The sequence below is a fragment of the Myotis brandtii genome, unplaced genomic scaffold (assembly GCF_000412655.1).
Source record: "Myotis brandtii unplaced genomic scaffold, ASM41265v1 scaffold244, whole genome shotgun sequence".
NCBI lineage: Eukaryota > Metazoa > Chordata > Mammalia > Chiroptera > Vespertilionidae > Myotis > Myotis brandtii.
The window spans coordinates 1,900,258-1,915,906 of NW_005359225.1; the positions used below are offsets into that span (position 1 = coordinate 1,900,258).

Here is a 15,649-nt window from a genome sequence, read left to right on the forward strand (position 1 = left end):
TTCTCTTTTTTTATTTTATTCTGGGCCAGCTTTAGCTCTGGCTCTAGCTCTGAGGCTTTGTATCTGGTTTGTTTGCCATTCTATAATCGAAACAATGTATAACTTCAGCTCTGAGATCCCGGCAGGCTGAAAGCTGGTTTCTAGGGTTTTGTTTAGCTTCTTATTTGCAACATAGTACATAGTTGCTTAGAGTTGCAACTCAGAGGCCGGCAAGTGAGGCGGGGAACGTTGGAGTCTGCAGTCACTGAAGCAAGGAAGCCTCATGTTCGCTTCCAGCTGCCTGGCTGCCGGCCGCCATCTTGGCTGACAGTTAATTTGCATAAGGATATGCTGATTAGCCAATGGGAAGGGTAGTGGTCGTACGCCAATTACCATGTTTCTCTTTTATTAGTGTAGATGAAACTAAACAATTTTTCTTCTCTATGAGACCCTCAAAACGGACTTTCTAATTTAAATGTAGAGAGGCCAACAAAGGAGCCACACAATTTGGAAAGAAATCACTGAGTCTGAAGTAATTTCTAACATGCTAAACATGGGTCTACAGTGTCTATCATTCTGTTACATCTAAAACATTCTATTACAATAAAATCAGCAGCATGGTGAAAAAAGAGAATGAATTTTTTAAAAATTTAGTCGAAAACCAGTTCCAGTCCCCAAACTACCATGTATAAGCTTGACCCTGGACAAGTCAACCTTTTGGGGCCATAGTTTCTTCACTTTACAAAGGAGGATGACACCAGAAAAATAACAGGGTTGTTGTGAGTCTCAAAAGAAATCGTGAATTATAAATTATATTTTTATTAATACAATTCTATTAATTTTTATTAATTCAATCTGAGCAAAATGATTATTATCTGAGACTTATTTCTACATGAAAAGGACCGTCAGATACAAACATTCCTCTATCCATGCCAAGGCGTGTTCTTTAAACACGCTTCCAATGGCATGTTTTGGCTGTTATGTAGCATTCCACTCACTCAACAAATGCTTTTTTAGTGCCTCAATCTCACTCAGAATAGAAAAATACAAACTTAAACTATATTATAAAACTATTTTATCAGATTGGCAAAAATTCAGAAGTTTGATTGTAGAGGCTGTTGGTGAGGCTCTGGGAAAAAGGACAGAGCAAGTGGAAGTAGGCAAGGACACTTTTCTAACAGCTACCATAACTGCCGCGTACACCCTCTCTTTGTAATTTTACTTCTTGGACTGTACAAAATAATGTGCTTGTAAAGTTACTCAATACAGTACTACGTGTACAGCGAAAGATTGGAACCACCTATAAATGCCTACTAATAGGAGCCAGTTAAATAATTTATTCAATGCAAAATAAGGAAAGCTCTCTATGAACCAATATGGGGAAAACATTTAGGGCATGAAAAAACATTTTAAATATGGAAAAATATTTAGGGTATATTAAGTTAAAATTTTAAGCACAGAAATATATATAGCTTGGTACTAATTTTACTTGTATTTGTATAAAGAATCTCAGGAAAGATAAACAAGAAAGGAATAACTGGTTGTCAGGGTGGGGTGGAAAACTAGGGAGCTTGGACAGGTGAAAGGAAGACTAATACAAACCTATATACACACACAAACATACATGTGTGTATGCATGTATGTATGTATACATACACACTTTCTATATATGAACTGCACTTTATATATATTCTAAACCATGGACTGCGTTACTTATTCAAAAAATTAATGGAAAAAATATATTTAAGAGCTCAGTATGTGCCAAGCATCATTCCAAGTACTGGAGACATTGCAGTGAACAAAAGTTACCTAAAAATTACTCACCTACAAATTTCTGCCCTCATAAAGCTTACATTCTAGTGGAGAGAGACATACATTAACCAAATAATTAAACAAGTAGTATGTCATATGATCTTAAGTATTGTGGAGAAAAATAAAGCACAAAAGACAGGAAGAGAATAGTCACAATTTTTAAAAGGGATTAGTCAGTGATCAGGAGAGTTTCTCTGAGAAAACATTTGGTATAAAGACCTTAAAGGAGGTGGAGGAGCTCGTCATATAGATGTAGGAGGAAAGTGTGCCCAGGACAAAGACAGAGTAAGTACAGAAGCTTTTAAATTGGATAAACTTGATATATTCAAGGAACAGCAAGGTCTGTGTGGCTGGAACAGAGAAGAGTAGAAGGAGATGAGTTCCAAGAGGTAACAGTGGATCAGATCATGAAAGGCCTTTTGGAAAACTTAATAAGGATTTTAGCTTTTACTGAGTAAGATGAGAAGGCACTGAAGGGTTTTAAGGAGAGGAATAACATGATCTCACTTTCATTTTAATGAGATCTGGGTGAGAACATAATGAAGAGGGTACATGAGCAGGCAAACCTGCTAAAAGTCTACTTCAATAATTCAGGCAAGAGATGACAGTGGTTTGGAGGTATAAGCAGTGATTGGTTTATGGATATATTTTGATAGCTAAGAGCCAAAAGTATTTGCTGAAAGATTGGATGTGGGATATAAAAAAGGACAATTCAGGAAGATTTCAAGGTTTTTGGCCAAGGAAATGAAAGGATGGAGTTGCCATTTTCTGAAAGAAGGAAGAATACAGGAGGTGGTTCAGAGCTAGAATATCAGAAAATCGGTTTTGAATATATCAAGTTTAAGTTACCTACTAGACTCCAAAAAGAGATGTAGAGTAGGCGCCTGACTACAAGAGTATGAGTTCAGAGGGGAGGTCCAAGCTAAGAATATAAGTTTGCAAGTTGTTAGTGATAAATGATATTTAAAACTATAAGACTTGGATGAGATCACCAAAATGGATTATATAGAGTTTGTCTTCTGATGTATTCAAAATAGCTGGTTGATGTTCCAGGAGAGGACAGGCACTCACATTTCACGGTGAGAAAATAATTATGGCTTAAGAACAACCTTGATTTTATAAGTATTCCAAATTTGAGGAAACCAGGATTAAAACCTAGCTCCTCATACATAACACAAGGCTTTGTTCTCTGGAAATGTGATAACTAGTGTTTGATTTGAACTACCTAAAAGGCAGACAGTCTCCTAAGAGACTAAAAGATGTCAATTTTTTTTTAATCTCATATATAACTTCTTAGGATCTGCTGTGAATTCAGCTGAAATAAAAGAATAACTTAGAAATCAGCATTTCAAATATTCTTCCAATAAAAACACTTTCTTTTAAAATTAACGATGCCACTAAACAAGTGGTACAGATGGTTTTGTGTGAAGAGCCAACTGGCTTTCTATCATGGTCATCCTACACCAGTGATGGCGAACCTATGACACACGAACTCATTTTTTTGGTTGATTTTTTTTTTTGTTAAATGGCATTTAAATATATAAAATAAATTTCAAAAATATAAATCTTTGTTTTACTATGGTTGCAAATAGCAAAAAATTTCTATATGTAACACGGCACCAGAGTTAAGTTAGGGTTTTTCAAAATGCTGGCACGCCGAGCTCAAAAGGTTCGCCATCACTGTCCTACACAAAGGGCCACATAATATTCATGAAATGAATAACTGGACCTGAATTTGTCATCACAGGTCCAATAAGACAAGGTGGTATAACTAGGTTTAGTAAGGAAAGAGCTTCCTGGCTCCTCCTGTTATAGGTAAGTTATGGGCCCAACAAAACCACCAGGAATAGACTTCATTCATCCATGACATTTTGGAGCAGAAGAAAGTCCCAGAAATCATCAATCCTCTCATTTTAGGTATAAGTTAACGAAATGCCATTTAGTGACAGACTCAAAACCACCACCAACACTGGACTTCCCTGTGGTCTGTCACCAGCTATTCCCTAATTGTATTAGTGATCATTTTATTGAAATAGAGAAACAGTCTATGATCACTTCTAAGCTCAAAATGTAATCTGAGCTAGAAGACCAAAAACAAGAACAAAAAAGATGACTTTCTTTATATCTCTTAGACAAGTTTTTACATCATGGTCATCAACCAGTCCTGTGACTATTCTCTTTTTAGAAACTACTATTATGATTATTAATAACATTACAATTCTAATAACAATTGCTATCATTTACCACATACCTAAAATGCACTAAATACTATGTTAATTACTATTATCAGAGGTAACACTGAAGCAAGGATACAGAAGTTCTCTGAAGATAACCAAGAACTAATTGTATAGAAATCTATCAAACATTTAAAATACTCTGGCATTGTCATATATTGCCAATGATAAAACCAATTAGTGAGCAGTAGCTCAAATGTTTTAAGATCTGCAAAATTGCTTATACCTTTAGGACAAATAGCAACCAAACTGTTTATTTTCCTCTGGACACAAAGGAAGACATTTCCCAGGCCCTTTTCACCTAAAAAGAACGACTCAAATGTATGGCCAATAGAATGTAATGGAATTAAGCTGGGCCATTTCCATTAAGAAAATTTCCCTCAAAAAAAATCCCTCTCTTGCCATGCCAGACGTCATGTGTTGGTGGCAGCAGCATTCCAAAATAGAAGGAGCCTGGGTACCTGAGGCACCACTTATCGGACATCTGCCAGGACACTACCTGATAAAGAACACCTGCACTGAACTTAGTTTAAGAAATGTATTATGTTAAGCCACTGAGATGTGTGGCATTTGTTACAGTAGCTAGCATTAATCATTCAAATTACTATAATTGTTTTTAAAATATTCAATGGTGCCCGGGCCAGTGTGGCTCAGTTTGTTAGAGTGCCGTCCTATACACTGAAATGTCGCAAGTTCAATTCCCAGTCAGGGCACATACCCAGGTTGTGAATTCCATCCCCCTTGGGCACATAGGGGAGGCAAATGATCCATCTTTTTCTTTCTTTCTTTCTCTCTCTCTCTCTCGTCAATAAAGAACAAATCTATCCTCAGGTGAGGATAAAAATATGTATATGCATGCAATGGTCAGAATAAAAAATAAGAATGAAATAAAATTATGTGAAAATGGCAGATTTCAGAGTCCTTTTTCATCCTTAAAAATTATTTTAATGCTATTTAAAATAGGGGTTGGAGGGTTCTACTCTATGTAATCCCTGATTGAATGTTTTAATGAGCATATGCTGGTATTAAAATTTTTTAAGTTGTTAAACAACTACTGCTTTAATAATGGCTTGGAAAAGTAATTAAAACCAAAAGATAAATGTCATTTGAATATTTCATCTTTGCCACAGGAAAAAGTTAAAAAATAAATCCTTAGTAACTTTCAATAAAATAATGCCACCTTTTGTTAATATAAGACCTTTAATCACATCATACCAAGTGTCATCACCTTCTCAGCTGATCCTCATAAAAATCTGTCTTGCCGGCTTCACAGAACCTCCTTATTCCCGTTTTACAAATGGGAAAATTTAGGTTCAAAAAGCCATAGTCTTTTGCCAAAGTCACACAGCTAGAGAACAGCTGAGCTAGAACTAGTATCGATATTTTCAATCCTAATCCAATACCCCGTCATTATACTTGCTTCTCTTCTTACACCACCTGGCATAAGGTCACCGATTATATCAAAGTGCTTTTCACGCAATATGTATTTAAAAGACGCTTGTGGCCAAACCGGTTTGGCTCAGTGGATAGAGTGTCGGCCTGCGGACTCAAGGGTCCTGGGTTCGATTCCGGTCAAGGGCATGTACCTTGGTTGCAGGCACATCCCCACTGGGGGGCGTGCAGGAGGCAGCTGATCGATCTCTCTCATTGATGTTTCTAACTCTCTATCCCTCTCCCTTCTTCTCTGTAAAAAAAAAAAAGACGCTTGTGATTTTGAATAAAATATCTGCTCTACTCTTAGAACTGTCACTTATGGAAGAATCAACACTCCAATACATAAAACTTAATTCATAAAAACCATGACAATTCTTATAAAAAAATGACTCCATATTCACAAGGAATTACAGATATGAGAAAATATTAACTAGGACCCAATTTTACCATAGTATTAAAGAAAGCAATTACATTTTTTAAAAAAGCAAATTAGTACTGGATACTGGCCTCATATATTTTAAGTGGCAGCTACTGGAATAAAGATATTAATAACATTCATAAAGGAATGATAAACTTATCAATGTAAGGCTTAGTTATCTGAAAGAACTACTTAAACGTCATGTTTCTTTAATATATATAACTGCTCAGGGACATATTTTCACAGCATGACAATTTAGCTTTCCAGTAAGCAATAACAGCAAGAGGCACTTGTGTTACAAAAGAATAAAAATGAGACGTAATGATCTGTGGGGAGTGAGTCCACAGATTCCCTTACCTTTATATATCTTTTCAGAATTACACAAGTGAAGTGTGAAGTAGGTATCAAGGAGTTGATGGCCATTTCTATTAACAATGTTCCGGGCAGCAATGTTCCGAAGGTGTCTAAGACGACGCTAAAAAGTAGCCAAAAAAAAAAAAGAGAGAGAGAGAGAGAGAGAGGTGCTCAGCTTTTTCCTCTTATAAAATTTTCTGAAAGTTACAATTCAAAAATGAAAGACAGTAAGTTGTCCCAGTCATCTACTTGTTGAGACAGCAACCTTAACAGAGTTTCTTATTTATGTCTCAGCATCCCTTCCCTATTCATTTACAAGGTTAAAAAAATGTCACTTTCATCTTGTGAGCATGAAATGACAATATGAAATGTTTTTGAAAAGCATAAATGTTACATAGGTGCTATTTACCTGCAGAATAGCCTTAGTATTTCCTGGAACATAAACTAAGTAGTAATTTGCTTTTTTTCCCCTTTCAGAAGGATGTGCTGGTAGACATGCAAAGTCCATCTCAAACCAACAGAAAATCAGCAGCTATTACAGACGTACAACCCTATTGCTAGTTCAGACCATCTATCTGTACAACCAAGAAAAGAGGCCAAAACCAAAAAATAAGCGCAATTACTCGTGGTCACTCCATCCAGCCAATAATTCAACTGTCGTGAGCTTAGATTCTCACAACCAGCAGCCACCCACGCTCTGTTTCCTAATCAGGCCTCCTTCTCAAACGAGGGTGCATGAATTATTTGGAGTTACAAGTGTGTTAGAAAGGCAAAAGCTCCTTAACCAACAGTACAAATCAACAAAAATACAAGATAACTTAAGGGATAGCCAAATCATCTCAAATCACAATGAAAAAAATGCTGGCAATGCTGAAATCTGAGATTCGTTCCCAAAAGCTGGTTCCCTGTGTCAAATGATTATTTTTGGAGACTTAAAAATAGAAACAAAGTGCTCAGTTTTAAAATATGCTTAAAGCTCTCCCTTCAGGCTAAAAGACAGCCTATTCTACTGAGGTAAGTCCATCTTTAGTTACATGCGCAGTCAACCAGAAAAGTACAGTGCTTTCTTTACATGCAATCCTTTCTCCCAATCCAGAGATTAAGATTCTTTAAGAGAGAAGGTTATTGTCTAATAAATTTGTTTAACCCCCTATGAAAAGTCCCAAATGTATTTACAGAAAGTTCCCAGGGCTTATTCTAAAAGACTCATTTTCCCACAATCTGCAGTTTCCATTTCACACCCTGGATTACAGCAACGATTTCCTCCTACTATATATTTCCATTAGCCCTCTCAGTCAAGATCTTAAATTGACAGGCCCACTAATTATTGCCTACGCACAATAATCACGTTTATTTTGCTGTAAGACTGCAATCCTGTACTCTATTGAAAGGCTTGAGAATATTACCCAAAGCTTCTAGCACCAAATACAAACTTCCCATTACTGTCTTCAAAGCCTGTGCAATCCGACATCTCCACATCCTATCCTGACTTCACACTAGACCTCAGTCACACATGACAGCTTACGGTTCCATGCATGTTCCTAGCTCCATGCTTTTGCTAGAAATGATCTAGAATACCATTCTCTTTAAAGAGATCCCATTTCCACTTCAAAGTTAAGGAGACAAGATTCCTTCTTCCTTAGCTCTAGCTGAAATTAATTGCTCCTTTCTTAGAATAAAAAGAACTTTGCTTCTATCTCTTCTATACACTTATTTTCATTCAGCCTTGTACTTCAGGGAGTTGTTTACAGTCATTTTCCCTATTAACCTAGGAAGAAAAGACTTAATGGCAGAGACCATTACCATCACTATACTGTTAGCACTTATTAAATGCTTACCATGTGCCATGTACTGTCCAAAACACTTCATACATGTGACCTATTTAATCCTCATAACAATCCTATGAGGTTAGGATTACTCACTATCATTATTCATCTTTTAATCTCAACATTTCTAAGTAACAAAACATAAACAAAGAAATAAAATAGTAAATGATAAATAATGAGAGGGGTATCTCAAAAGAAGGAAAGCAGGAAGAAAGCAAAGAGGTTATATGTATCTCTCCATACACACACACACACACACACACACACACACACGTATATAACATATATATCTATATATACCTAATAGATATAATCTGGTCTTTATACTTTATTGCTACAGAGGGCAGAGCACTGACCTATCCTTCAACTCAAGAGAGTAATTTTATGACAAATACAAGGACAACGGGACTGACTGCCTTAACAAAGCAGGATGCAGGGCTTGGACAGAGACTGAACTGTAATGAATGCACAGATATTGCTGAAGGGATCTTTGTAATTAAATTACAGTCTTTGGAATTACTCTTCAAAATAACATTCCATGCAGCTTTCTTTACCAACAATCTCTAAACTTTCTCAAATGCCCTATGCTTTCAGTTATAAAATACTCTTGGCATTTCATTCTACAGCAATAGCTTTAGGCAGCGAAGTTATGCACTAGTAACACTCATCTCCAAATCTAAAGCTGAATAGAATTTAATTTTTAAGTTGGACTTAACATAACCTTAAACACTTAACATATTTTAAACACTTCCTATAAGATATCCTATATAGAGGTTAAAAACATTCACTAAATCATTTTTCTTGAAATATTAATGTTTATTGCATGTAACATTATTATATTTGAAATTGTTTTTCTTGAAAATTAAAAAAAAAACATTCACTAGCATCTAAAATTAGAACCTCTTATTCACCTTTGATTTGGAGGCCTGAAGGATGTAATTAAAGCACAACTCTGCTACCTGAAATGCTGGCAGTGGGCAAAGGATAGTATGACTCGAAATTCCTTAATTTTTTAACAAATCTTTCCAGAATAATTTCTAAAACAAGACTTAAGTGGCATGCACTGTAGATCTGAAACATTTGCTTTTGTTTTTTTAAAAAATGAATTACTCATTAGTATGATTGTAAACTGGTGCCTCTAGATGTTGTAATAGAGTGAAGAAAAAGCCAAGGTCTCAGGTACTCATAAAAAGACAAGTCACAGAAATAGACGTGGTCAATAAACGTATGAAAAGATGTACAGTTAACCTTTGAACAGGGGGCACCTATCCACCCCCACACAGTGGAAATTTCATGTATAATTTTTGACTCCCAAAAAACTTAACTATAATAGCCTACTAATGACTAGAAGGAAACCTTACTGATAACATAAACAGTCAATTGACACATATTTTGAATAAGCATTTTATACTGTATTCTTACAATAAAGTAAGCTAGAGAAAAGAAAATGTTATTAAGAAAATCATAAAGAGAAAATACATTTGCCGCACTGTACTGTATTTATCAATATCATAAGTTTATGATGTCTTTTTACTAGATGAATCGTGTCAATACCTACATCAATATTGTCTTATATGATAAATATAAAACACTGCAGATGTTAAACATATTACTAAAACTAAACATCCAAAAATGAAAAGGTAATGTGAAAAAGAAATTCATATTTATTTAGAAGTATAACAATTCATGCATTGGTACTGAAGAAGCATCAATCTGGTACCCTAGGATAATCAATATGACTGCTTCACAGCAGTAAGGAAATCTCCAAAAATTTTTCCAATATATTTATTGCAAAAAATCCACATATAAGTGGACCCACACAGTTCAAACCCATGTTGTTCAAGTGTCAACTGTATAATCATAATTATAGATAAGCACGCCAAAACAAACATTCTACCTTGTGGCAGACTGCAGTTTCCAAATGGCTGCACCAATACTTCCCATCCCACATGTTCTCTTACAAGTGATGTTGCCACTTCTCCATTACAAAGTGGGGGTCTATGTTCCATCTCCCTTAAACTTGGGCAGGCCTGTGATGGTGGTAAAAATGATGCTAGGTGGCTTCTGAGGCTAAATCATATAATCACCTCGGCCTCTTACAGGATGCTCTTCCTTGGAATTCAGTCACCCTGCTACGAGGCTGCCAAGCAGCCAGATGGAAAGGATTTCCGTGGTGCTCTCCTCAGCCCCAGACGAGATCCCAGCTAAAGCAGACATATGACCATTTCAGTCCCCAGCCTTTGACACTCAGAAATGAATGACATCAAGTAAAGCACAGAAAAGTTGTCCCCACCAAGCCCAAACTGACCCGAATATTTGTGAGCAAAATAAATAATGATGTTGTTTTAAGCCACTAAATTCTTTGTTACTCAGCAACAGAAAATGAAGAGACCTATCTGATTAAAGAGTCAAACTATTTTATCTCGGTCAAGGTCTATATGAGTAAGGAAAACAATGTTGGGAGAAATATAAAAGAATCCGATTTGATGGGAGGGCAATTTAGCAATAATTATCAAACTTTAAATTGCATATAATATTTGACCAAGCAATTCCCTAAGTCACAAAAATGTGCACAAATATGCTAATTCCGATATTGGCTATAAAAGCAAAAAATAAATAACCATTCTTAAATTGTGGTACACACAAAGGAAAACTAACTATATAACCATTTTTTTAAAGTGCCAATACATAACAAAAACAAGAGAACAAGACATTTTAAATGTTCATGTAAAGAAATATACTTTGTATCCTGAATGATGTAGATCAAGAGTTGGCCAACTTGTTTCATAAAAGGTCAAAGAGTAAAGACTTCCCCTTTTCAGGGCACATTCTGTCTCTGCACATTCTTAGTTTTTATGTTTGTTTACAATCCTTTAACAATGTAAAAACCTTTCTTACCTCATCAGTTGTTATAAAAAACAGTGACTGTTTGCTGACCCTAATGTAGATAATCACAAATATTATGAGACTAGAGGCCCGGTGCACGAATTCATGTACCAGTGGGGTTCCTCGGCCTGGCCTGCGGGATCAGACGGAAACCAGCTCTCCAACATCCCCTGAGGGGCCCTGGATTGCAAGAGGGCACAGGCCAGGCCGAGAGACCCCACTGATGCACAATCAGGGCTGGGGAGGAACTCGGGAGGTTGGCCAGCAGGGGAGGGATCACAGGCGGGCTTCAGGGCGTGTCCAGCCTGTCTCGCTCAGTCCCCATCAGCCGGACCCCAGCAGCAAGCTAACCTACCAGTCAGAGCATCTGCCCCCTGGTGGTCAGTGCACGTCATAGCAACTGGTTGACCAGTCAACTGTCTGCTCCCTGGTGGTCAGTGCACATCATAGTGAACGGTTGAGCAGCCTTAGCATATCATTAGCATATTACACTTTGATTGGTTGAATGGACTACCAGACACTTAGCATATTAGGCTTTTATTATATAGGATAATTTTTTAAAGTAATATCTGGTTTGGAAATGTAGTCAAACTTCTAGACACCTCCCGCCTTTCCTATTTTCAACTCATTTCAGGTCAGGTATTTTTGCTCAGCCTGGGGTGGGGCTACATGGCATGGAAGATTTAAAGTCCAGGTTGTTTCCAATGAACTGGTATCTGTTTTCAGATTACTGCTACTTTGGTATACTGTTCTGAGGGACAACAAAAGCAAACTTGAGAGGAAATTAGTTTTCCACATTTCCACACAAGGTAAAAATGTTTATTTATTGAATTGAGAATTTAAGCTTAATAAATTAGGTCAATCTTTAAAAAAAAAATAATAATACAAAAGCCCCTTCTATGTCATAGCACTATCAATCATCTATTTTTTCTAATCTTTTATACCACCTGAAAGACTCACTGTGAAAAGTATTGAAAGAACACAAAAACACTTTAATGCTAGTGCCTGGTGCTACCGCTATAAGCAAATGGTGCCAACAGCGAATGTTACAAATTTAAACAACAACCCACCAACTCTAATCTCTCAGAAATACTTTGTAACTTATCCCTAATTGCCAGCTTTCTCTGAAGCATATTACACAACCTTGGAACTAAAGCTTTTCTTTTGACATTAACTCTGCTCTCACCAAAGTTCAAATCAGTTCTAGAATTTAATTGTCATTTACTAAGCACTACTAACTTATAAAACAGGCTTTTCCAAAATTTAGCTCTGAACTTTCCACTTTTGTTATAGGTTTTGGCTCTAGGTGTTTGTTTTTCTTCTCCATCCTATTCACTGAAATCTTGGTGGAAGACCCAAACCTGCCTTTTTCCCTCTATGTTTCCTCTGGGGAGTGTTGCTCTAAGAAGCAGTTGCTTATACTGACAGATCTGGTGTCTTCCTCTGCGTGTCTCTCTCATCCATCCTCTCTTGTTCCCTTTCTTTTCTGTTTTATCTTGCTGGTATTTCCTTCTCAGGCTATGCAAGGAACTGTGAGGATACAAACATGGTATTCCCTAATTTCAGAATATGTAATTTTATGAAAGTACTGGAGTTTGTGCACACAAAAAGGCCAATTTTAGGTTAAAAAATATCCAGTAGTGTACTTTTCAGTGAGCATTTATTAGAGCACTGTTACTTTAGAAATATAAGGCCAAGGAAGAAAGACACAGAATTACACAGGATGATCTGGAGAATAAAAATTGGAAGATATGCCTGGCCAGTGCGGCCCAATGGTTAAGCATTGACCCATGAACCAGGAGGTCATGGTTTGATTCCTGGTCAGGGTTCAATTCCCAGTGGGAGGCATGCAGGAGGTAGCTTGATGTTTCTATCTCTCTCTCCCTTCCTCTCTCTGAAATCAATAAAAACATATCTTTAAAAAAAATTGGAAGGCAGTTGTCAGTGGTCCCTGTGCTAAATTAATATTATGTCTGTAATCTGCTTCAAAACAATTGGGATGAGGGAAGGAGGACAAATAGGTAGACATATGGATAAAAGGAGACCTGCCATGAGGTGACTGTTATTGAAGCTGGGTAATAGGTGCCTGGGAGTTCATTATATACCTTCTATATATATAATATAACTGCAGACTGAAAATATTCTTAAAAAAGAAAATCCCAGAAATTCCAAAAAAGCAAAATTTGAGTTTGCTATGCACCAATGAGCACTATGCTGAATCCACACAAATGAAGTAATGCGTAGGCAATCCCTGCTGTAGCCTGTATACAAATATAGGTTATACGCAAATACTACACCATTTTTTTATAAGGGATTTTGTGTAGGGTGGCTACAGCATTTGGACAGGTTCAAGCCTCCTCAGACTAATGAGAGGGCACAGTCCTCTTGTGGCAAAGCCACATGCAAGTCCCAGCTTGGCGGGCAAAGCCCTCTCAGCACAGTTATAGCCAAAAGCTATGGTTGTATGCTTGACCTTATGGTCCGAACCAGTGGTTCCACGTGGCTGAGTGATATGGGCTGTGGGAAGTGCAGCAAGTACTGCCAAAACAAAGCTTGATGGAGTTCAGGTGCATGTAATTGAGTAGATTTGAAACCCGCAAGAACATTGTAAACATCTTGACCACGCCCTTACTTTGCCTGAAGGAATCTGGCTATAAAATAAAGACTTGGCTTGCAGGCTGTGGCACTGTTTCTCCATCAGAGAGCAGCGTCCCACCTAGCCCCAGCTTTATTCTCATCTGTCTTTAATCCTTCACCACCCTCCCTCAGGTTGACCCCTGGCTGTAATGAGGGTGGCACAAGACTTGAGCATCTGAAAATTTTGGTATTAGGGGTGGAGGGAGGTCCTAGAACCAATTGTCTATGACTGTATACATTTCAATATACATATTTCATTATTCACTGAAATGTCCATTTTAAAAGTTTAAAGTAATATCAATAAGAACAGAAAAAGGTAAGATCATATAGGATCCTAGAAAAATAGATAATAAATTCATATGGAAAAATAGATAATAAATTCATTAAGTCCAGCGACCACTGGACTTAACGGGGGCTAATTAGATAATGGATATGGTTGAGGATGAAGGGAAGATTGATAAAAGAGATAAGGGAGTCAAAGGTCCCCTAGGCCAGTGGTCAGCAAACTCATTAGTCAACAGAGCCAAATATCAACAGTACAACGATTGAAATTTCTTTTGAGAGCCAAATTTTTTAAACTTAAACTATATAGGTAGGTACATTGTTATTAACTTAATGAGGGCACTCCTAAGGCTTAGGAAGAGCCACACTCAAGGGGCCAAAAAGCCGCATGTGGCTCGCGAGTCACAGTTTGCTGACCATGGCCCTAGGGAAATAAAACCTAATAAAGATGTCAGGACAATAGAGTAGCCACCAGAAAATAAAAAAAATGAAACATATATAAGTAGGAAACATATCCTATATCAAATTCCAAACAACTTAAAGATATTTAAATGTGAATAAAGCATAAAAGGTACCAAAAGAAATCATAATTATTTTATAATAATCTCAAAGTTCTAAGAATGACATACAACTCGAACCTATAAAAAGAAAAAAATGAATACATTTTACTACACAAAATATTTTTAAATTATGCATAAAACTATCCTGCGCGCCCTGGCCGGTGTGGCTCAGTTTGTTGAGTGTCATCCTGTGCACCGAGAGGTCCCTGGTTCTGTTCCCAGTCAGGGCACATGCCAGGTCGTGGGTTCGATCCTCAGTAAGGGGCATGCAGGAGGCAGCTGATCGATGTTTCTCTCTCTCATTGATGTTTCTCTTTCCCTCTCCTTTCCTCTCTCTCTAAAATCAATTTAAAAATAGTTTCTTCTCCTTAAAAAACAAACTATCCTAGGCAATATAAAAGGAAAAAAGACCCTAACAAAAAATGTTTAATTCACATAACAAAGACTTCACTAAAACAAAAAGTTCCTAGAAATCAATTTTTTAAAAAGTCCAACAACCCGGCAGAAAAAAAAAATTGGCAAAGAAAATTAACAGATAATTCACAGAAAAGGAAATACGAATAGCATTTAAACATGAAAAGATTCTCAACCTCACTCATAAGAGAAATGCAAATTAAAACTATATTCAAAGGCAAGGCAGTGGCAAAACAGGCACTTTCAGAAAAGAGTATAATTGGTAAAACCTCTATAGATGTCAATCTCACAATATCTACCAAAATTATAAATGCACATATTCTTTGACTAAGCACTTCCACTTCTGCACTTATGTTGAAAATATACTTGCAGAGGTTTGGCTGGTGTGTTCAGTGGTTAGAGCGTCAGTCCCCACACTGAAGGGCCAAGGGCTCAATTCCAGGTCAAGGGCACATACCAGAGTTGCAGGTTTAATCATGGCTCGGTCCAGGCTCTTGCAGGAGGCAACCAATCAATATGTCTCTCTCACATAGATGTTTCTCTCACTTTCTCTTTCTCTCCTCTTCCGCTCCCTTCCATTCTCTAAAAATCAATGGAGCCCTAACCGGGTTGCTCAGTGGATAGAGCGTCGGCCTTCGGACTGAAGGGTCTCAGGTTCGATTCTGGTCAAGGGCATGTACCTTGGTTGCGGGCATATCCCCAGTGGGGGGTGTGCAGGAGGCAGCTGATCGATGTTTCTCCCTCATCGATGTTTCTAACTTTCTGTCCCTCTCCCTTCCTCTCTGTAAAAAATCAATAAAATATATTTTTTTT

At 37.2% G+C, this 15,649-nt stretch overlaps 1 protein-coding gene across 9 annotated transcripts in view; it reads right to left on the minus strand.

The window, feature by feature from the left end:
* UVRAG (UV radiation resistance associated) overlaps positions 1-15,649 on the minus strand; it is a 283,373-nt gene that overhangs the window by 253,397 nt on the left and 14,327 nt on the right. For 2 of the 9 annotated variants that reach the window (XM_014540397.1, XM_014540405.1), the window contains exon 3: positions 6,235-6,352. In XM_014540397.1, the coding sequence (XP_014395883.1) occupies positions 6,235-6,352 (118 nt within the window). The other 7 variants (XM_014540399.1, XM_014540401.1, XM_014540406.1 and 4 more) reach the window with 7 other exon arrangements.